The sequence below is a fragment of the Rutilus rutilus genome (assembly GCF_951802725.1).
Source record: "Rutilus rutilus genome assembly, chromosome: 3".
Lineage (NCBI taxonomy): Eukaryota > Metazoa > Chordata > Actinopteri > Cypriniformes > Leuciscidae > Rutilus > Rutilus rutilus.
The window spans coordinates 12,020,644-12,042,382 of NC_140211.1; the positions used below are offsets into that span (position 1 = coordinate 12,020,644).

At 35.5% G+C, this 21,739-nt stretch overlaps 4 protein-coding genes across 9 annotated transcripts; all 4 read right to left on the reverse strand.

Annotated features, from left to right (window-relative positions):
• LOC311287601 (uncharacterized protein) lies at positions 1-1,847 on the reverse strand. 2 transcript variants are annotated; one of them, XM_084404534.1, is made up of 6 exons: positions 1,686-1,847; positions 1,236-1,577; positions 796-1,128; positions 518-616; positions 389-411; positions 1-211 (listed from the first exon to the last, which is right to left on the reverse strand). In XM_084404534.1, exons 1-6 carry the CDS (start codon positions 1,795-1,797, stop codon positions 95-97), a joined length of 1,026 nt encoding a protein of 341 aa, XP_084260660.1. In that variant the 5' UTR covers positions 1,798-1,847; the 3' UTR covers positions 1-94. The 2 variants fall into 2 exon arrangements, with proteins under 2 accessions (XP_084260660.1, XP_084260659.1); XM_084404533.1 differs by having other exon boundaries at positions 796-1,134; positions 1,686-1,846.
• Positions 1,848-6,128: 4,281 nt separating this feature from the next.
• LOC311287445 (uncharacterized protein) lies at positions 6,129-8,078 on the reverse strand. The gene is made up of 4 exons (XM_084404314.1): positions 7,903-8,078; positions 7,451-7,810; positions 7,030-7,407; positions 6,129-6,909 (listed from the first exon to the last, which is right to left on the reverse strand). The coding sequence occupies exons 1-4, from the start codon at positions 7,940-7,942 to the stop codon at positions 6,788-6,790; spliced, it is 900 nt and encodes a 299-aa protein (XP_084260440.1). The 5' UTR covers positions 7,943-8,078; the 3' UTR covers positions 6,129-6,787.
• A 5,019-nt stretch (positions 8,079-13,097) lies between these two features.
• LOC311287606 (uncharacterized protein) lies at positions 13,098-15,708 on the reverse strand. Of its 2 annotated transcripts, none has more exons than XM_084404544.1 (7): positions 15,367-15,708; positions 15,025-15,079; positions 14,529-14,876; positions 14,080-14,436; positions 13,860-13,964; positions 13,729-13,760; positions 13,098-13,504 (listed from the first exon to the last, which is right to left on the reverse strand). In XM_084404544.1, the coding sequence occupies exons 2-7, from the start codon at positions 15,077-15,079 to the stop codon at positions 13,451-13,453; spliced, it is 951 nt and encodes a 316-aa protein (XP_084260670.1). In that variant the 5' UTR covers positions 15,367-15,708; the 3' UTR covers positions 13,098-13,450. The 2 variants fall into 2 exon arrangements, with proteins under 2 accessions (XP_084260670.1, XP_084260669.1); XM_084404543.1 differs by having other exon boundaries at positions 13,729-13,763; positions 15,367-15,707.
• Positions 15,709-18,615: 2,907 nt separating this feature from the next.
• Positions 18,616-21,529, reverse strand: LOC311287605 (uncharacterized protein). Of its 4 annotated transcripts, none has more exons than XM_084404542.1 (7): positions 21,447-21,515; positions 20,861-20,956; positions 20,430-20,773; positions 19,987-20,337; positions 19,790-19,894; positions 19,649-19,683; positions 18,616-19,556 (listed from the first exon to the last, which is right to left on the reverse strand). In XM_084404542.1, the coding sequence occupies exons 2-7, from the start codon at positions 20,905-20,907 to the stop codon at positions 19,464-19,466; spliced, it is 975 nt and encodes a 324-aa protein (XP_084260668.1). In that variant the 5' UTR covers positions 20,908-20,956; positions 21,447-21,515; the 3' UTR covers positions 18,616-19,463. The 4 variants fall into 4 exon arrangements, with proteins under 4 accessions (XP_084260668.1, XP_084260667.1, XP_084260666.1 ...); XM_084404541.1 differs by having other exon boundaries at positions 18,617-19,556; positions 20,430-20,777; positions 20,865-20,956; positions 21,447-21,529; XM_084404540.1 differs by having other exon boundaries at positions 18,617-19,556; positions 20,861-20,959; positions 21,447-21,526.
• Between the last annotated feature and the right edge of the window lie 210 nt (positions 21,530-21,739).

Consider the following 21,739-nt stretch of genomic DNA (forward strand, 5'->3'; position numbering starts at 1 on the left):
TGACCAAATTAAATGTATTGTCTTCAAATATGCTGTTGTAAGATCATGATGAAAATATTTGTCGAAGTGAAATGCTCCACTAAACCTCTGGATGTTACTGCTGTACGTGAGTGTACAGAGACTGCTCCTGAATGACCTTTGATTTGGTCCTTCTAGTGTTCAGAGGTTTCTGACCAAAACTAATGGATGCGTAATTCATGCTGGCTTCATTCTAATATCAAGAGAGAAAATAATCTCCAATTATGAGAGGAAAAATTACACATAATGTGGCATTATGCGTTTTTAAAAACCCTGACAGAAAAATGTATTATCTAATATTAAATTGATAAAACAGATACATTGATAAAATTTAGAAAAAGATGGAAATGGAAGATAATTGTGTACGTACTTGATTCTCCTGTGGTGTGGGCACTTTGGGAAATTAAGAAACCGTCTTGTCATTATAAATGGCAGTTGTGTTATTCAAAATTTGATATTGCATTGCCATAATAAATTAATCCTATTTAGAAAATCTTACCTTTATTCTGACCCCTGCATAGTTTTATTCCCAGAAAAACAACAAGAGCCAAAAATATGATGTTTGAAACTCCAAGAGCAAGAAGAGTTGAATTCACATCTAAGGCAATAAAAACAAACAAACTTTATATCTTTTGCTTAGATTATTATATATTTTTACATTCATTAGATCAGTTTGGTATCATGTACTCCTGTAAATGAATGAAATGCTTTTCCAGAGAGTAACGATCAAACCAAATATCTCAACATCTTAAACCAGACATTTGCATTTCACCTTACCTCTAATATTGAGTTGAGTTCCTTTTCCAAACAGTATCTCTCCACATGTGGCCACAGCGCAGTAGTAAATCCCAGCATCAGAGTCACTGATGTTGCTCTTGAGGAGATTGTAGACACAGCTCTGCGTTTGAGACTCACTGCTGTTCTTACACTGACCATTTCTCTCTCCTTTGGTGTAAAGGACTCCTTGAGAGTCTCCCAAGCTTTGTCTGAGCCAGTAGACGCTGTGTTCTCCAGCACAACTCTCACTGAAGATGCTGCACTGCAAATTCACTGAATCCCCTGGATGAAGCGTGTCTATCAAAGACTGCTGAAGAGTTGTGTGTGCTACGGCTGCATCTTGACAAAGGGACATATAAGGGACACTTGATAGAAAAAGAAGGCCGATAGTCATCCAACACAATCCCCACAAAACATAAATAATAAGCAAGAAAATATACCTCTGACAACTAATCTAGTGCCTGCACCCATTCCAATCTTCCAGTTTGATGCGACTACACAGTAATATGTTGCTGAGTCTGAAGGCTTTGTCTTTAAAATTATCAGATTAAAATGATCATCACCTTTGGTAAAATTAAAACGATTCATTTTCTCAAAGTCCTTATTCCAAATGGGTTGTTTAAAGTGTAAAGACACAATCTTTAAAGATTGTCCTTCAGCCGTCTGTTTAAACCATGCTGTTGATTCCATAAACTCTGAAAAGTTGCAGGTTAAGTTCACATCCTCTCCAGACTGAACTATTTTTAAATCTTGCTGAACAACATTCACTTCAGAAGTACAGACTGCAAAATGAAGCACACATTAGATACTTTAGAGTTGAATGTATTATAAAGTTTAAATAGGTGAGTTGTTTATATGTTTACAAAGCATAAGCATTTAGTTATATTTACATATTGTTGAGGAAAGCAAAATAATGAAGTAATATCTCATGATCAGTCCTCTTCCAAAATTATCCTCAGGCTTTGAATTCCCCTGAAAAAGCAAACGAATGAGCCACACCATCACACACGCTAAAGAATAAGGGTAGATCACTAGACGGTGTCCTTACCATGTGTCCATCTGTCTCTGCTTCAGTCAACTGAGGCACATGTGCACCAGGGCCGTGCAGAGACCTCTGGAGGGGCAGGTGCTCAAAGTATAAAAGGGGGGCACATGGAACAAGGCTTTAAATGGGGCTGTGTTTTTCCTGGCTTAAAACGAGGCGGAGGTGGTAAAATCCTAATAATGTATTTTAATAATAAGATAATAAAATGTGTATTTTTTTGTAGATCATCATATAGCCTAATGTGTTTCCCACATCATTTTTGTGGGTGGAGCTTGGTACCTCTAGGGGGGTCCGGGGGCATGCCCCCCCGTAAGAAAATTTTGTACATTTTAAAGATAAATTCATTAATCTGGTGCACTTTGAGTCACCCGAATCTGCCCGAATCCACTGTTAAAAATAAATAATCCACCCGCAAACCGCCCATGTTCTTTGATTTAGATATCTGCATCTGATCATCACATTACAATTATTCAAATTCTTAGTGTTAAGCATGATAGTATGGTAACATATCACACTGAAGTAGGCTGATTTAAAATGAACATTTATTTACAATAAAAGTTCTTCTTTTGGCAAAATTACATTTCCTTAATAGCCTAAACAGAGGCTTTTCTCCCTTCAAACTTAAATTGTCAATGTTTCATTACATCACTGTTTGAAATCTCTAATTTTTTGTATCTTTTATAAAGGGCATCTTTCCCCTAATTTTATTAAATGTATGCTCCAACTTTCATTTCAAATTCTTAAATTTGATCAATATATTATAGTTATTATATTATAGTTACCAATCACATTAAATAATTTACACTGAAAAATTCTAACTGTATTAAATTAGATTATTTTAAATATTTTTGAATATACAAAAATGAGGAATGTTGAAAAGATGATACTTTATGAAACTAAACCGCCAGTAGGAGGCGGCAGGCGACCGTTTTAATGAGCGAGTCATTGAGTCATTCATTCAAACGATTCGTTCAATCGGCTGATTTATTCAGAATGAGGCAGTTTGTGAATGGGTAATTGAATCTTTAACTCAACCGATTCGTTCAAAATGCTGAATCATTCAGTAATGCAACAAGTGTTGCTGTGAGATGCGCGATGGTTCTGCGGTGATATTTGTTTGGAACTATTTTCGCTGCTGAAACAGAACAAAAACAGTCATTGCGTCTAAAATGTAAGTGACTTAATTTTAACTATTTGTTTATTGACCTGTTATGAAATCAGTCTCGGTTTTAATCTTGATGGCATTCAGGAAAACAGTTACTTCTACAGCCTACACACTGCAATACAGTATAAACAACATCTCTGCATGCTCTCTTCACGTCGTCCTTGTAAAATAATAATAATAAGTAACGTTAAACAAACATCAAAATCACTTCGCTGAAAATGAAACGCCACTTACCAGCAGCCGCAGATTTTAAGATATCTTCTGGTAGTGCGCGTAGCCGCGCGAAATTAAAGAATGTGCGTGCAGCATGAGGAATCGTTCCGGATGAGTTCGTCAGGTGAAAGGTCATCATGTGGATCATTTCATTTACGGCTAAATTATTATTTATTAATTTTACTAATAGTTAGGTTGGGCAGGCATCCACAAAAGGGCCTTTAATTACAAAAAAAGGAGAGGAAATTTTGCCTTGACAAAAGGGCACTTTGGGCACCAAGGGGCAAAGGGGCAGGTGCTCGAGCACCCAACGCCCCCCCCTCTGCACGTGCCTGATGTGCACATTCACCTTAACTTTCTGCCGTCACACACCGTCGCCACATCAAAATGTCTAAAAAAAATCGAACCCAACCATCTTTCCATTGCTCCAAAAAACCTCTTTCATTTATTAGGAAATGCATTATAAATACTATTGCTTAGTTATCCAGTTTTTAGCAACTAAATTTGGCCTCTCTGAAAACTCTGGTTAATATGTTTTTTTTTGCTACTAAAAATGCATTTAGTGGTTTGACACAGATCAAAAGCAGGAAATAAGATGTTTCAAAGAAGCATGTAACCAGAAAACAATCCTTTTAAGGGCCTCATATAAAAGTCAGTGTTTTAGTAGGCCTACCAATGGTGAGTGTCCAAGATATTTTAAATTAAATTAATTTAATTTAAAATTAATAATAATTTAATTAAATTCATGTTTTGAATTAAGGGTTTGGCAGATGGCAGGGCATGATCAAGTTTAAAGGTGTCCTATTATGCCCTTTTACGAAGTCTTGATTTTGTTTTGGAGGTGTACTACAATATGCTTTCATGCTTGATTGTTCAAAAAACACTCTTTTTTTTTTTAACTTATTTGCTTATTTAACATTATTACAGCACTTCCCTCCCCAGTCTTTAGTTCCTGTTTCGATGAAGCCCCTCCTTCCAAATTACAAAATGTGCTGTGATTGGTTAGCTGGCCCAGTGTATTGTGATTGGCACAGCTTAGCGAGTATTCTGGAAAGTCACGCCCCTTACCATAACAGCGAGCGCTACTCAGATGTAAATATTAAGGATGGCGTCAATTTAAAAATAATTCAAGCCTGATTCAGACTTAAGAAAGTTAACAAACAAGAGGTTCGTCCAGAACATATTACATGCACGGACTTTGCAAGCACATATTTCACAGGACGTTTCAGCATGGCATTATTTTTTTTGTGATTTTCTTATACATTTTAGATACGATGTTATACACCATTTAATCATGATGTTTGTTGGAAAATGATGGTAATACAAACAGTAATCGATCACAAAACCATGGTTAATTTTCCTTAGGGACTGTGAACAGCTGTACAAAAGTGAGAGCTTACAAAAGCTACATTAACAGTGCTCTTTGTTCTTGCATCTCTTGCCAGCAGAGGCACCAGTTGCTTCGGCATTTTTATGCTTACCTGTTAGTGGTGGTAGTGACTCACCTAAAAGTCCTTCCACCATAGCTACACACGAAGTCCTCCTCTGTGAAGAACGGATTCCAAATGTGTGTGTTTTTTTATAATATTCTATGACATGCAATATGTGCACATGAAAAAATTATAGGGACAGTCTGCAGGAAGTCATGGGTTAAATAGGTGATGACCCGGAGTCATCCTGGTCGTGAGGGACTTTGTTTCTATTAGACTCGACCTATGCATTTGCAACGAGAGATAACATCCAGTGTGAAGCACTGCTTCCGGAAGAACATGAATCCGGAAAAACAAAATAGAACTCCTCTCATACTGTTTATTTTAATTACGCACATGAAAGTTGAATTATGCAAAGACTACACCAGTTAAAAATAGATTGGATGAACCTATCGGGATTATTTGTTTATACACTGATGAAGTCTGCACAGTATCAGGAATGAGTAAATACTGTACATAGAAATAAATGAAAATGAAAATAAGTTATTCATTTATTTGGGCACCTGTTACACCAGCAGGTGGCTTTGCTGGCTTTGAGAATTTCCCACTATAAAAAACAGCATGTATTTCGTATCCATACATACCACCATGGATGTGCTTCAATATCTCTGCAGGCCTTTATTTCTTGGAGATGAGTTTGACATAGAGATATTCCATAGGCATAATGGTTTTTATACTGAGAGCTAATGACAGTTTCTTGGCCCTAACCGTAAACCTACCCATCACAGAAAACTTTCAGCATTTTGACATTTTCAAAAGACATAATTAGGCATAACTAATAATTTATATAGAGAATATGACTTCACGTTAGTTGTCTAGAGTAATGTTTTTGAAAAAAAAAGTGACTATTTTTTCTCTAAGTACTAAGTACTCTAGCATAAAGTCAATAAAAAATAAACCAAAATATGTTATGCAATCACTATAGAACACATAAGCAGTTTTAATGTCAGTTTGTGTTTTAGTTAAATGTGTTTGTGGAATGTTTAAATGAAATAGAATTTTTGCTAAAGGAAGAATCTGTTTGGATAATGTAACACATTGTCACTGACACTAGTAAAAAGAGACACACAGCAAGATACAGTAACAATAATGGATAAAGCAGACTTTGTTTTAGTTATTTACTTGCACAATAGAAACGTGAATCCACACCTACAGTATATTACATTGTTACATTTTTTGGGGGAACATTAAAGCCATGTATGTAGATATCACAGAACATGCATTGTTTTACACATAACACCATTTATGAAAAATTACTTTGTAAGCTAAAAATCATGTATTACATTTGCACTACAAACAAGGAATTTGTGACATGTGCTTTGAGAAATGATCATCTTAATTTAGATACTTTCAAGTATCTAAAACACCATATAATTTAAGTACAGTTTAAGTTAATATACAGACAAGACTATCTGGTTTATATTCTATATAAATGACCATATGTACATGCAACCAACTATATGTAAAACTCAAATAACATGATAAAAAGGTCATGAAAATACAGAACAATATGAAAAAGACTTGCGATGTGACATTAATTGCTGCAAATCTGGTATGTATACACACTGTTACAAAGCAGTACTGAAAATTTACAGCAAAACATGTTTTACCTCATAAACTGGGCTTGAATGGGAAACTGTTACTTATTTTTTGCGATTATTGGCATTCTTTCACTATACATGCTGTATGTCACCAGAGAGTGTTCTTGAGTAATCTTTACTTTGAGTCCATTTGCAATGAAAGAATTGTGAGCTGCATAACTCAGAATGTCTTCATCCTACAATAATGCGGAAAAAGAAACAAACATCAAAGACATTGTCACAAAAAATGAGACCCACTAGCATAATCATTTGCATGTGATAAGACTTACTTTATAATTCTAATGAATAAATATATGATTTGAATCTCAAACATAAAACTAGAAACTTACTTGACTCTCTTGAGGTTTGTGGATTGTGGGTGAATAAGAAAAACATTTCATTAAAAAGGCAATCAATTATAATATTGCTGTAGTGGCAATTGTTGTATTTTCATAAACATGTGTTAATACAAATACTGTATATGTGTTATCAGTGTGTGCTAAAACGAAACCTTACCTTTATTCCGATTCTGGCATAATTTTATGGCCAGAAAAACAGTTAAAGTAAAAAATATGATGTTTGAAATCCCAAGAACAAGCAGGGTTGTATTCACATCACTCTCTGAAAAGACATAATTCAAATTACTGATAACAGATCAGTCCATTGCTATTATTTCCCCCAATAAATTATTTAAATGCTCCTCCTGAGTGGCAAAATTAAATATGTCTCCAAAAACCTTACCTCTAATATTGAGTTGAGTTCCTTTTCCAAACAGTATCTCTCCACATGCGGCCACAGCGCAGTAGTAAATCCCAGCATCAGAGTCACTGATGTTGCTCTTGAGGAGATTGTAGACGCAGCTCTGCGTTTGAGACTCACTGCTGTTCTTACACTGACCATTTCTCTCTCCTTTGGTGTAAAGGACTCCTTGAGAGTCTCCCAAGCTTTGTCTGAACCAGTAGACGCTGTGTTCTCCAGCACAACTCTCACTGAAGATGCTGCACTGCAAATTCACTGAATCCCCTGGATGAAGCGTGTCTATCAAAGACTGCTGAAGAGTTGTGTGTCCAGCTTGAAAAGTGACATAAAAGGAACAGAAATAGTAAGGACAAAACAAATCTGATGCCATAAATCAAACAAAGCTAAAAGCAGTAAAACTTACCTTTAAAAATTAGTTTAGTGCCTGCACCCATTCCAATGCTGTAATATGATGTGACAACACAGTAATATATTGATGAGTCTGAAGGCTTTGTCTGTAAAATGATCAGATTAAAATGATCATCTCCGCTGATAACATTAAAACGACTCATTTTCTCAAAGTCCTTATTCCAGCTGGGTTGTTGTTTTAAATATAAAGACACAATTTGTATGAATCTTCCATCAGCCGTCTGTTTAAACCATGCTTTTGTTGATAGCAGAAGCGTTGAAAAGCTGCAAGTAAGATTCACATCCTCTCCAGCTCGAACTACTTTTACATCTTCCTGAACAACATCCACATTAGAGGACATATCAGAGGAGCAGACTGCAAAATCAAACAGGTACATTTAATTTACAGAGTTCTGATAAATAGACATTAGAGTTCTGTTGAATAGGAAAGTATTCAAGTATATTTACCAATTGTTGAGAAGAACAAAATTATTAAATAATATCTCATGATCACTTGTCTTCCAAAATTATCCTCATGTTTTAAATTCCCCTGGGGAAAAAAACTACAACAAAAACAACCCTTTCACGCCAGGTATATAATAGAGGCAGATCAGTAGACTGTCCATATAGCATGTGTCCTTCAATCTCTGCTTCAAACAAATGAGGTGCATATACACTTCTGTCGTATTTATTCACACGGCTGTAAAAGCTGATTGGTCATTTGAAAAGGGTTTTGAAGTTGGTGAAAACCACTTCTGTGACAGCAGCCAATCAACTGATGCGGTGGTGGAGTTATACTATTTCCCCCAAAAAGTTGATCATTAAATTTAAAACATGTGGAAATAATAAGGAATACTATAATTAAAAATATTATCAGATATTTCACAAATTAAGTACCTTTTCCTGATACATACTAGAGTGTTTTAAAACAGCTTTACTGAAAATCACAGACAAATTTCCTACACTGTAATTGAATCTCATAAATGAAAATTCTGAAAATTAGGCCTTTTTTTTTTTTTTTTTTTTTAAGTTAAAGGAAATATGATTGCTGTTGTAAGCTACATTTCAAAGTTGGCAGATGGGTCAGATCTGAGTGCTGGTAAGCATTTACCACTGTGTAGTGCAGTGAGACTGACCCATGTCCTTCATTTCTGTTTGTTTTCACACGTCTTTTTTCACACCTGTTGCTGCAACAAAACCACAACATGTTAAAACTCAACTATCATTCCATTGCAAAAAAAAAAAAAAAGAAAGAAAAAAAAAGGCTTATTTATGTACCGTAGACAGACACTGATTAACAGAACAGAAATTCTGTATGACATTTGATAAACTGCCTACTGCATATTAAGACTATAAGGTACACATAACAATGGTATCTGTACGTATATAAATGTGGTTAATGATTATTTTGTTAGTATCATAAGAACAAAAACAGGAAATGAGTCTCTTCACTGAAAAAGATGGCCTAATGCAGTTATTTTTTTATTTTAATGGTTATTTTTGTGGGTGAGGTAGCAGTAGACACAACACATTTTTATTCATTTTAAAATTATTATTGAAAAATAACATGTTTCTCTTTTCCCCATAATATTTCAGAGACTTAAATCTCAACTATGACAACCAGTGCTGTGTGCATTTGTTTAGGCCTTAAATCATTAAAGTCAGAAGTGAATGGGACATGGATTTGTAATTTCAGCACCAAGGACAGAGACACAATAACTAATTTTGCACTGAAATAAAACATGACCTAACATAAATCTTTTCATATTCATATTAATGCACAAACAGAATTTTCAGAAGTTCAACACTTGAATAAAACACATGCAAACTGATCATAATCTGACAAATCTTCCTCAAAGCAGTGAACCAGGATAGCTATGAAATGCATACAGTATTTAATGTTTCACAATGCAATATTCAATTTAAAAAAAGATGCTTCTATTGCACAATATCTCAACTGGTTCATTTTTAAAGAGCCTTAAATAAATCTCATGTTCAGACATTGCTTAAATTTAAGTTATGTTTCAAAGTTAATGTTTTCAAAAGTCTTTGATGATCTGATGTAAAGTGGACATTTGAGTTGATTCTTAACCACAAAAGTACCCAAGCCATCATAAAAGACTACACACACAACCCACACACCAGATCAAAGAGATAAGAGCACTTCAGCTATATTGTGTTCACAGAAATAATGTATTTTTGCCCACTAAAATGCTCACTATTTGGATTTCATTCACAAAACACATGATCATTTTGGGCCTTGTTTACACCACCATCAAACCTACAGCAGACTCAGACTCAGTCCATATAAGGAGAGGATGTGACTCTAGCTGTCAGAGATGAGCTGCATCGTTTCCTGTCGCATGAGAGGCAGGAAGAAACTGATCATTATAGAGTGAGAGTCGCTGGGGTGAATGTCAGCGGATACATTTTCAGCATTTGAAGTGTCTCATTTTAATTAATATATGTAAGGCTTTTAACTTTTTGAATTGCAATATATTGTATATATACTGTATATACACATACTGTATATATAACCACACACACACATAGACATACATACATACACACACACACACACACACACACACACACACACACACACACACACACACACACACACACACACACACACACACACACACACACACACACAAGCTTTGAACTATGAGATCTGTTTGCATGCACATGTAAGCGTGACACATGCACTTCATGGCTAAAGCAGTTTCCTACCCTCAAGACTGAACTCTGTCTGTTTTAAACAGCACACTCTGAATCAAAACCACAGAGACAACATTCAAACAGTCAACCACTGCAAGTTGCTTTCCATTGTTAGAGAAAAAAAAAAAACCATCTTAGAAAGGTTGAGGCCTAAGAAAAAGTTACACTAGTTTTAGCTATGATGAGGTAAAATATATAATCTTATAATCTTAAAACTATATATCCATTAAACATATAATAGTACCTTTTCAGTCCTTTTAGCCTGTTATTGTGATTTTAATTATTTGTTGAAGTGTTCTTTTTTGTGATTTCAAGTTCAGTAGAAGATGGGTTCAAGAATAGGGATTTAACCCATGTTAAGATGGTTTAATATTTAAGGAAGACAACGTTCCTATGTTATATTAGCCTAGTTATGATTCTTTAGTTATAGGGTAACTTCAAATACTGATATCCAAAAGATGATGTATAACTGCTTTAATGTCTTCAAATCCCCATCTTTCTCATTCAGTCAGTCACGTTCAACGTCACGTCAGACTGATGTCATGGGGTCTCGGCTGGGAGCCCAATCACCTCCAAGTAGTAACATAACGAGCCAATGGACATTAACCAGTGAGATTTGCGTGCCGAGTTACACCTGCCCGGACATACGTGTATAAATAAGACCAGCATTACTCACTGTATACATTTTTTGCTTCGGAGACGAGCAGTTGTACAACGATCGCTCAATCCAGTCACCCAAATTTCTCTAAAAGAGAGCAGAAAGCTATTTTCATTGCTATTAGGAGAAAGATCTCAAAATTATTATTACTATTTTTTGGGTTCTCTCTGCTGGTGTGAAGGCGCCTTCCAGCGGTGTGTGGATCCAGTTCATTCAGAGCTTCATTAATCCCTGGGCATTTCGGCTGAAAGAGCAGTTCTACCTGAAAGACTCAAAAGACGAGATTATATCACAATGACTTTTATTACTTCATAGACCAGAAAATGAGAACAAAAATATTGGATGGTAAAGTTTTGTATTGAATTGGCTCGTTTTGTTACCACTTGAAGGTGATTGGGCTAGACCTAGACGGTCTTGGTATCAAAAGAATCCTCTTTACATTTCATAATTTATAGTGTATAGGATGTTATGATAAAATGCATCATATTATTTTTTACCTTTGTGTAAAAACTGCACAAATTCTCCATGCCACCATAAACATGCAAAAATGGATAAGATGGAACTTTGATTGGTCACCTCACCAAATGTGTGTGAACTGATAGGGCCTTTAAGCGTTCTCTGATCAGTTCAGATCTTCGCTCTATCTCTTTTGAGACACTACGTTTCCTATCTCCTCCCGGCATCTTTATCTTCAAGTTACCTTCATTGGATTCAACATGGACCACCCAGAAGAACCCAAACGAACACTTCAGAGCACTCCTGACAAAATCATCAAGAATTTCCAGAATTCACTGCATCTGGACTTGTTCAGCAACAGAAGTCAATGCAAGTACCCGTATTTAAAGCCTTTGTAAGTTATTGTGCCCCTTTTAAGGTGACCCTGATTCTTTGATGTTTCTCGTTCGTTGTGGTTAACTGATTGTAATCTTGACATCCTCTTCTTTTCTCTCTCTCTTTCTTTACTTTTCTTTACTTTCTTTATTCTTATAATCTTTGCTTAGTTTAGTTGTGTGTGTAGCCTACCCATAGTTTTGTTTATTAAACCATTATATCCAAGCTTCATAGTTCTACCAGAAAGACTCGGGAGGCAAAATGATGTAACAAAGTATAAATCTATTAACAGCCCAACCAGCAAGTATTATGATATAAAGTTCTTTGGTGTAGGCCCCGTCCGTAACTTGCAAACCGAGGGTAACGGATTCTGCAGTTCCTGCCTGAAGACGAAGGCGGGGGTGCAGCCGACCCACGGGTGGTGGGGAGGATGGAGGTGAATGTTGGTGTCAGCATCTGCAAACTCAGACATGTGTAAGTACCGATCTTTTCTACTACTAGTATTAGAACATGATTGGTTAGATGAGAAAGTAATAAGTGACGTAACAATTGAGTCTTCCTGGCAGAACTTACACTAAAGCTTCCATTCTCTGTGTTTGACACTCACAAAATCAAAGTCACTTAAACATATTGATCTTGGCCAGGAAGATAATTTATTTCAATTTATAATTGATTATGCTGTCTGTTCATTGAACGAACTGATTAAATAATTGTACTATTAATTCTGCTACAGTCAATTCTAAAATTAATCGAAATATTTATAATTGATTATAATTTCGTCCCCTTGGAATTATAAGGTTCCATCTGACATTTTTGTCAAAATTTAGTTATTCACATATTCTTATTCTGTGACCACTTCTTTACATTATGTGATGTTGTTTTTTAAGTTGTGTACATTTTGGAACTTTTTATTTAGAAAATAAAAAGGATCTTTCTACACAGTCGAATGGAATGCAAAAACTTTAAAGCTCAATATCTCAAAACTGCTCAGAACGCAGATAGAACCTTATAATTACAAGGGGACAATTTGTTATAATTAATTATACATATTTCCCTTTTGAGCTAATTTGTTACATAAGAAATAGTACAATAATTTAAGCAATAAAGTATGATCCGTACAATGACAGCAGCAATAAGTCCACAATATGTGAATATCAAGGTCTCATTTCCTGTCATTGTGTGTACATTTAATAAAATTGCAGTTTACCCCAAAATGTTTAAGCACAATGCACTGAGTTTTCATTTGAGTAAAGAACGTTGAGGTTTAATATGATATGATTAAGACATTTATTTATTATATTATTTATGTTTTCTCAGGGTATCTGACATCCTGACATCCTGACCTCTGACAAATTAAACACTCTAGTATTGAATTATATATTTTTTTTATTTAAAAAAAAAGAAAAGAAAATCACATATTCAGTATGAAACAAAAAAGCAGGCAAATTGTATTTCTAAGCATAAAATCAACATTTTAACCATTAACATTTATATCTAATGTACTGTATAATCATAGTCAATGGAACATATAACACATCTTCCACACTGTTTTAGTTGTTACAAGAGAAAAGATTTGAAAGAAATATATCAGGTTCCATATAAGCTCATATCAACAGCAGTTTGTACATATTGTAAATTAATGTCCTAGTTTTTTTTTAATACAAACAGGCATGTTTTGTAATCATTTGATGTGGTAAATTTTGTCATTTAAAAATGACTTCTTTCAAACAACTGCTGAATGCCTGATAGACGAGGTGAAAGGCAAACTTGTGTTCTGCCAGTTTTATTCCTTAAGCCTTCTAAAGGTTAAATACGTTTGTGATACGTTGTATAATTGACTGTAGTGCTGGTGTCATCAGCCTGAAACAGAACCACAGTTATAATGATGCATATATTCAATTATGTACGATTATGAACATACAACACAATTAAAATTTAACTTGGAAAAACCAAAACCGATTAAAACTTCATGCAGACAATATGCAGTTTCACATTTTATCTGTAAATGTATATTGGCATAAAGCAAACAAAGCCAAGTCTGAAAGCAATCAAATAAAGAGAAGATAAAGCAGGAAAAGTCTTACCATTGATTTATCAAGGACAATATATGGGATCCCTTCTTGAGTAAACAATAAGAACATATATGTTACATCTGCACTGAAACTTGTAGACATTGCTTTGAATACTAGAGTTAAATAAAGCATGTAAATCTTACCTTTCTGCTGGTGTTTGCACAACTGTGAGCCCAGAATTATGATCACAATCACTGATAAACAGTTTGAAGCTGCTAAAACTAGGGCAATTGTGCTCCATGGTGTATCTGCAGAAATTAAAAATAACTTATTTTTAAAAGATATTAAGTGATACAACAACACCATGACCCACACTTGTTTTTTTTTTTTTTTTTTTTTTTTTTTAGCAAATTCAGTGTATACCTGGCCCTGGCAAATCAACTTTTCTTCCTTCTCCAATCAGTATCTCTCCACATGTGGCCACAGCGCAGTAATAAATCCCAGCATCATAGTGACTGATGTTCTTGGGCAGGTTGTAGACACATTTGTGTGTGGTAGAGTTCCCATCAGATCTCCTCTCACACTGAGCGTTCCTGCGTTCCTGAGTGTAAATGATTCCTGGAGGAGATTCTCCAGATTCATGTCTGAACCAGTAGACGTTGTGTTCTCCTGCACAGCTCTGAGTGACGACGGCACACTGCAGGGCCGCTGCAGACTCTTCTGGATGATCTGGATCTGTCTCAGGTCTCTGATGCTCTGAGTCAATGCTCAGCTGTCCATCTGGAAAGAAACAACAATAACATAATGCTTGTTTGACCAGACACAATGTACTGTATGTCGCACAGAAACATTTAAGTGAATATTCTGCTTACTTTTAACAATGAGATCAGTGCTCTCCCCCAATTGGAAATTATAAACATATATAACACAGAAGTATGTTCCAGTGTCTGATTCTTCTGTATTTGTGATGCTCAGATTAAAACTGCTCTCGTCTTTTGTTACAAAAAAGCGTTTATGTTTGTCAAAGACATTTTCAAAGACGGCAGGTAAAGCTTGAAATGATGAAACAATTGGAAGGGGTTTCTCTCCGACTCTTCGTTTGACCCAAACAAGGCTGGTTCTTGACTCTCTTGGTAAAATACAGGTGAAGTTAACACTGTCTCCAGCTTGAACAATCGTCAGATGATTCTGAGCCACGACTTCTGCATTATCTGAGCTGCCTAAAGAATGAGTAAGAGGACAGTTAGTTTTGCCTGCTGTAGATTTGGTTTCTTCATGAATTACAATGAAGAAAATTAAAAACTATGAAGTCTAGCTACTAATTTAGTCTAGTGGTCTAAGTTAACAGAATACAAAATAGTAACTTACACTTTGAAAAGTAAAACAGTAGAATAAAAAAATGCTGTAGGGACATTTTTTTCATCTATAGGGACAAAAATATTAAAATAAATAATAATGATGATGATTATATGCATCAAATTCATATAAAATGATACAAGTCTAGTTTGTCACATAATACTTATTATTTTGTATTATAATGCAGGTCTATAGCATGTTTATGTACAGTAGATATCATATGTGATCCACTTCCAAGGCATACTCAAAACATTTTGACCTCAAAAGCTGTTTGACAAAATCAAACAAAAAAGATAAATAATCCTACATTTAAGTGCATTAAGGTGAAGAAAAAAAAATCAAATATGTACTTACAGACTTTCTTGAATAAAAAATAATGTTGTTGTGTCTTGTACAAACAAAGATAGTCTCTCCAATAAATCTTCTTCTCTTCCTTCTACTGGTTGACTGAATACATTTCTTTTCACCTATTTATATTAACAAAGCTCTTTATGGATTTACTTGATTACAGTAAATGAAAAGACTGTAGTCAGATGTAAAAATGGGCCGTCTCATTATGTTACACACGCCCTATACTGAATGTAAAGTTGCAGATTGGCTGGAGCATAAAGTAGACAATCTCTGTATTATGAAACTGACCTGCTTAAAAGAGTGACGCCCCACTACAAGTGCCTCTGAAGTGTGAAAAACAGAATGAAAAAAAAAAAACACACACACCACATGTAACACAAGCATCTTTTCATCTAAGCACACACAGTGTTTTGTACACTCAAATGTCCTGCAGTCTATGATTATCACCTCATTAAATAACCCTGTTGCCACATGTGTGACCTAGGGGTATACCGGTTCTCTTTAAAAAATCAAACAGTACGGTTCTCCACCCACGGTTCGGCATGCTGCACATATATAACATGGTTTGTTGAAAATATTAACACATAAAACAGACAGACAGAGTTCAGCTAATGAATGTTTCTTTCGATCGATACACATTCTGGCTTCTAACAGCGATTGATCAAAAATGTGTACAAAACAGTCACTCTTTGTAAACTTTGTCAAATGCGAGTGAAATATGCTCTATGTAACCAGTCATTCACACCGTTATCACCCAGGTGTTGAGAGAGCACGAGCGCTGGTGAGACTGAAACAGCACACGTTGCAATCTGTTTTTAAACTAAACTCATTTGTGTGTGTTTTTAAGCCTTGCAAATTTAAACATTCAACAGCAAGAAGACACGAATGAGAACTCGCACGAGAAGATTCGAAGTGCACAAATATTGAGTTCTCTTTCAACTCTTGCGCTTTAACAGACAAATTCACACAAAAAGTATGTCAACATGCCTGTCTTGGTGAGTAACAAATATAGTAGGTTATGTCTTAAGTGAACGTAAACAGTCAATAAAGAAAACGAATGTGAATCCGTTTCAGTGTACTGAATCTGTGCATTATGCCTTAAAGTGACAGCAGGTTAATAGTTACAGGTTAATAGTTCATTGTTACAGGTAACAGCTTTATGTTCCCTATTGAGGGAACTCGCGCTGCGTCGGAAGTAGCGACACTATGTGAACGCCTCTGCGTGATTGCGTCTGAAGCACCTGTATAATCACTCATTGGTGGAACATCGTCCAGGATCGCTTTTCTGCTGGGCTATCATCCTCCACGCTAAGGTTCATGTGGTGGCCATTGCTGCCAAGCACCTTGGGTGATTGACATCTAGGGAGACACACTCTGGTATCTTGTTTCCTTTGTGGTGCACTGAGGTTAAGACCTATACATGCAAGAGTTCTGGGGCTTTCTAGAAGTAGTTTTACAGCCCTTTTATCCTCCTCAGTCGGCAGACCAAGGAAAGCTCCAGGGGCTCAGGTGATTATGTCCTAAGCTGTGCTCGACGTGATTGATAATGATGACACACTTGTTAGTATGGCGTAGTGGTGGGTATTATCCTTCCCATAGCGTTGCTACTTCCGACGCATTGCGAGTTCCCTCAAAAGGAACGTCTCAGGTTATGACTGTAACCATTTGAGAAGGGAACGAGATGCTGCATCGCCCTGCCATACTTCTGGCATGCCTGTGCGTGACTTACTTCAGCCAATCAGAAGCTGACTATATTTGGTCCGTGTATCCTTTATAGCTTCCGTGATACGCCGTCATGATCACTATACATGGTTTTAGAAAATATTGAGTTTCTTATACAACATACTGTACATCTTTCTCTCTTCTGTCTGCCGCAATCCATTTTTTTCTAAACCTCTTCTCTTTTAGAAATGCAGTACTTGATTTTTATTTTTCTGTTGGAGCAAACAGATATGCAAAATAAAATTTGCTATAGGTATCCCATGTAGAAGTGTAATCAGCTGTAATTTACATCAGCGTTTCAAACACAGAAATGAGAAAAACTGTAAAGATTTTCTGTGAGTAATCATGTAAATTTGGACCTCTTTAAACTAAGCAATATCTTGACTTCAGAAGAATTCAGAACAGAGCCTAGATTTTAATGGTATTTTCTCAATGTTTTGGCATTTGAAAGCTGTGATAAATATCACAATTTCTAATTTCATACAATATAATTACAAATTTTCATAGTTTGTGAAAAGATGCTTTTGAGAGCGCCAACTTGGTCAAGACAGCACAAAATTACAATGTTAAAAACATTATTTTCATGTTTTTAAGTTGGTGGTTGGGATAAAAAAGGACCCATCGGTATTTATTGTATTGGGGCCCTTACATAGTTATAACCCTGAAATGCTCTGATACAGTAAATTTTTGGGCTTAAAGCAATTAATATCACAAAGCACAGACTCCTCCTCAAAGTCAGCATTTGTCCATGCGAGAACATGTGACGTGAATCACAGCTCCAGTCAGAAGTACATCATTTTTCTGTAGAGTGACTGACAGGAAGAAGCTGCTCAGTACAGACTGAGAGCTACTGTGGTGAACATCAGCGGAGAAACATTACAACTTTAGACATGACTGTCAGCATAAAAATGTATACGTAAAGTAATTTTCCAAATATGTATATGTGCATACTGCAACTCATTAACTTGCAAGGATTTGCCTATGTATTAATGAACCTAATGTATCAGGAGGTTTAGTTTGTGTGCACCTCTGTGCTTTTGTATGCAAACTTTTGCATGATTGTGAACAGTGTGGTTTGAGCATTTTTCCAACCACAGGACTGACCCGCTCTGTGTTTTCACACCTTTATCTGAATCAAAAACACACGTGCATCATTCACAGGTGGTTCATTACTTCAGCTAACACTGGTAGAGGGAAAAAAAGCCCATCGATGCTTACAGGGTGACAAAAACATATATAAATAGTAACAGCTTATCCTGACACTATAAACAATGAACACATATTCTATTACAGTACATATACACATATACAACTATATATACTTTTATAAATCAATTTAAATTTATATATATACTATTAAGTTAATAAACATTTTTAATTAGGAAAATGGACGCAATAAAATAATTGATTAATGGAAATTACATTACACTTAAAAGTTTAAGCAGTGGTCAGATAGGACACACGTTTGTCCAGAAAGAGACAGAAACAATCCCTAAACCTAGAATAGTACGCCTAGAATTTCAACATTAAGTTAAACATGTGATTTCTGAATACAGTCTATTGCACTGAAGGCCTCACAGCCTATTTTCCTGGTCTCATGGTGGAGGTTTTTTCCACATGTGTCCGCTAGAGGGACATCTTGAGCCATTTATAAATAATATTGGGCAGCGTTACATTTTTTCAGATATGTAGACTGATGCTATCCAGTTCCTAGATATGATTGATTAAAATCTCAAATGACCTACTACTTACTAATGTAGTCAAACTCATTTTTAAAGCGAGAGTCAGCTTGAGTAAAATGCACAATTGTCACATATAATTTAAGTACCACGGACAGGGAATTCCCCTTCTTTACTGCTTATCAACTTCACACTTTTTCAACAAATCTAAAATTGATGAACTCCCAATCAATATGTTAGCATGTGTAGATCAAAAATCTAGTCCAACAAGTTGATGCAGACATCCAAAAAAACAGGTTTCCATGAAGGTTTCTTTAAATTACATTATTGTCAAACTGTTCACTTGACAGATCATTTTAGATAAAACTTAGGCATAGAATAATGTTTAAAGCTTGAGTAGGCTAATTAAGAGGTTTTTTTTTTTTTTTTTTACCTTTATTTAACCAGGTAGGCACATAGAGGACTCATTCTCATTAAAAACGGCGACCTGGCCAAGATAAAGCGTCAAGGTGCAGACAACATAAAATTACACATAAAAGACAAAACAGCATAAACAAAATTACAAACAGGTTAAAATATATATTGGTTTTATCAATTAAAGCACATGAAGAGTCACATTAAGAGTAGGGTTTTTTGTGAACAATAGAGAATTTATTTTTTAGTAAATTGTATTGATTCCTTGCATGTGCACATATTAAATTATCTGATGTGTTTTCCCCTGGGTCTTCTTGAAGTGGAGGGCTTTTGTTGAAAGCTCAATGCAGCATAATTCAAAGCATCTCTGTCTTCATCCTAGAACAGCAATTTTGATTCATTCAGTCACATAAATTGCCCATGAAGACATCATATTGAATTACAACAAATTGTATAAAACATGTGCTTACCATTAAGTGACTATTCTGAATGTTCTGAGTCCCATCTTGAAATACAATAAGAATTGGACACATAACTGCACGGTCATTGAAGGATGTTGATTTGACTGTTCAGACTTACATATTAGAGAAGAGTTATGCAGTAATTCCTACCTTTTCGTCGATGCTTGCACAACTGTGAGCCCAGAATTATGATCACAATCACTGATAAACAGTTTGAAGCTGCTAGAACTAGGGCAACTGTACTCCATGGTGTATCTGCAGATGTGAAAAAGAACTTCTTTTTAAAAGATATTAAGTGATACAACAACCATGAGATTTAGATTTTCTGTAGCAAATTCAGTGGATACCTGGTGAAGCAACTTTTCTTCCTTCTCCAATCAGTATCTCTCCACATGTGGCCACAGCGCAGTAATAAATCCCAGCATCAGAGTGACTGATGTTCTTGGGCAGGTTGTAGACACATTTGTGTGTGGTAGAGTTCCCATCAGATCTCCTCTCACACTGAGCGTTCCTGCGTTCCTGAGTGTAAATGATTCCTGGAGGAGATTCTCCAGATTCATGTCTGAACCAGTAGACGTTGTGTTCTCCTGCACAGCTCTGAGTGACGACGGCACACTGCAGGGCCGCTGCAGCCTCTTCTGGATGATCTGGATCTGTCTCGGGTCCCTGATGCTCTGAGTCAATGCTCAGCTGTCCATCTGGAAAGAAACAACAATAACATAATGCTTGTTTGACCAGACACAATGTACTGTATGTCGCACAGAAACATTTAAGTGAATATTCTGCTTACCTTTAACAATGAGATCAGTGCTCTCACCCAATTGGAAATTAAAAACATATATAACACAGAAGTATGTTCCAGTGTCTGATTCTTCTGTATTTGTGATGCTCAGATTAAAACTGCCTTCGTCTTTTGTTACAAAAAAGCGTTTATGTTTGTCAAAGCCATTTTCAAAGACGGCAGATAAAGCTTGATATGATGAAACAATTGGAAGGGGTTTCTCTCCGACTCTTCGTTTGACCCAAACAACGCTGGTTCTTGACTCTCTTGGGAAAATACAGGTGAAGTTGACACTGTCTCCAGCCTGAACAATCTTCAGACGATTCTGAGCCACGACGTCTGCATTATCTGAGCTGCCTAGAAAAATGTAATATGAAATGTCATGGATAATAAAATGGTTAATATTGTTTGTGGTAGATTTGCTTCATTATGCATTATACTTACATTTTGAAAGGTAAAGCAATAAGATGAAAAAATGATGAATCATTTTTAGGAGATAGTTCCAAACTGACTGATTTAGAACCTCTGAAGTGAATCTTCTAGGAAAATAACAATATTTAAAAACAATTATAAAGGAAACAATGGTTGAGTTATGCATTTCAAATTGCTAAATTAAACCTCAAATGGATAAACCGAGGAGAACATGATTTATTGTCTTAAATTAAACCACCTAATTTAGATATTATTAAATTGTTAGGATACCGGACAAGACTGTTTAACATTTATTTTTTAAATATACATTTTAATGCAAGGCGACATGTTGTTTATGCATATAGACATGTAGTAAAAATCGTGTTTTGGAAAGCTGATTAAAAAAAACTGAAAATAGATTAATCCAAAATAAATCAGTCAGTCCAATTTTATTTATGACTAGCATATATTTTCCAAATCAATGTAGTTTAAAATGCTTGACAGACAAGAACAAGCAATTGACATTAAAAATAAACCAATTAAAAAAGTTATTAACAAAACTCCATAAAGTAAGAAGAATTAAAAAAAAAGGTTCTGTTTTTAGTCTTAACTTACAGACTTCATTAAAGATCAATGTTGGTTTTCATGCAGAGCCGATGACAGGTTTTATCTTCCTCATCAACACAGTCCGAAAGAGAAGACAGAGAGAGAGATTCACCTTTATATACTGTGCCTCCCTGTACTAAAGAAAAAACACATATGTACATGATTCTATTGGCTGATTCACCTTAATGTTAGTGGTGTGTTCATGATCATGGTGACCACATCTATAGTCTTCCACTAGATTGACACATTTAAAATGTAATTTGAATGCAACATCTTCTATGAATGTTTATTGACAGAAATGA

Bases quoted from the DNA above. Each gene is read 5' to 3' on its own strand.
- LOC311287601 (XM_084404533.1), bottom strand. From the start codon at position 1,797: ATGGTGTGGCTCATTCGTTTGCTTTTTCAGGGGAATTCAAAGCCTGAG. The intron at 1,135-1,235 runs GTATATTTTCTT...CCCTTTGTCAAG, and splicing joins CACTAGATTAGTTGTCAGAG to ATGCAGCCGTAGCACACACA. The intron at 617-795 runs GTAAGGTGAAAT...TTATTGCCTTAG, and splicing joins AACTCAACTCAATATTAGAG to ATGTGAATTCAACTCTTCTT.
- LOC311287445 (XM_084404314.1), bottom strand. From the start codon at position 7,942: ATGAGATATTATTTAATAATTTTGTTCTTCTCAACAATTG. The intron at 7,408-7,450 runs GTAAGTTTTACT...TTATGGCATCAG, and splicing joins CACTAAACTAATTTTTAAAG to ATTTGTTTTGTCCTTACTAT. The intron at 6,910-7,029 runs GTAAGGTTTTTG...ATGTCTTTTCAG, and splicing joins AACTCAACTCAATATTAGAG to AGAGTGATGTGAATACAACC.
- LOC311287606 (XM_084404543.1), bottom strand. From the start codon at position 15,079: ATGAAAAAAATGTCCCTACAGCATTTTTTTATTCTACTGTTTTACTTT. The intron at 14,437-14,528 runs GTAAGCAGAATA...GTTTCTTTCCAG, and splicing joins CACTGATCTCATTGTTAAAA to ATGGACAGCTGAGCATTGAC. The intron at 13,505-13,728 runs GTAAGACTTTTC...GTTCTGTTTCAG, and splicing joins TTGTCCTTGATAAATCAATG to GCTGATGACACCAGCACTAC.
- LOC311287605 (XM_084404542.1), bottom strand. From the start codon at position 20,907: ATGATTCATCATTTTTTCATCTTATTGCTTTACCTTTCAAAATGTAA. The intron at 19,895-19,986 runs GTATCCACTGAA...TCACATCTGCAG, and splicing joins AAGAAAAGTTGCTTCACCAG to ATACACCATGGAGTACAGTT. The intron at 19,557-19,648 runs GTAAGCACATGT...TTGCTGTTCTAG, and splicing joins TTCAGAATAGTCACTTAATG to GATGAAGACAGAGATGCTTT.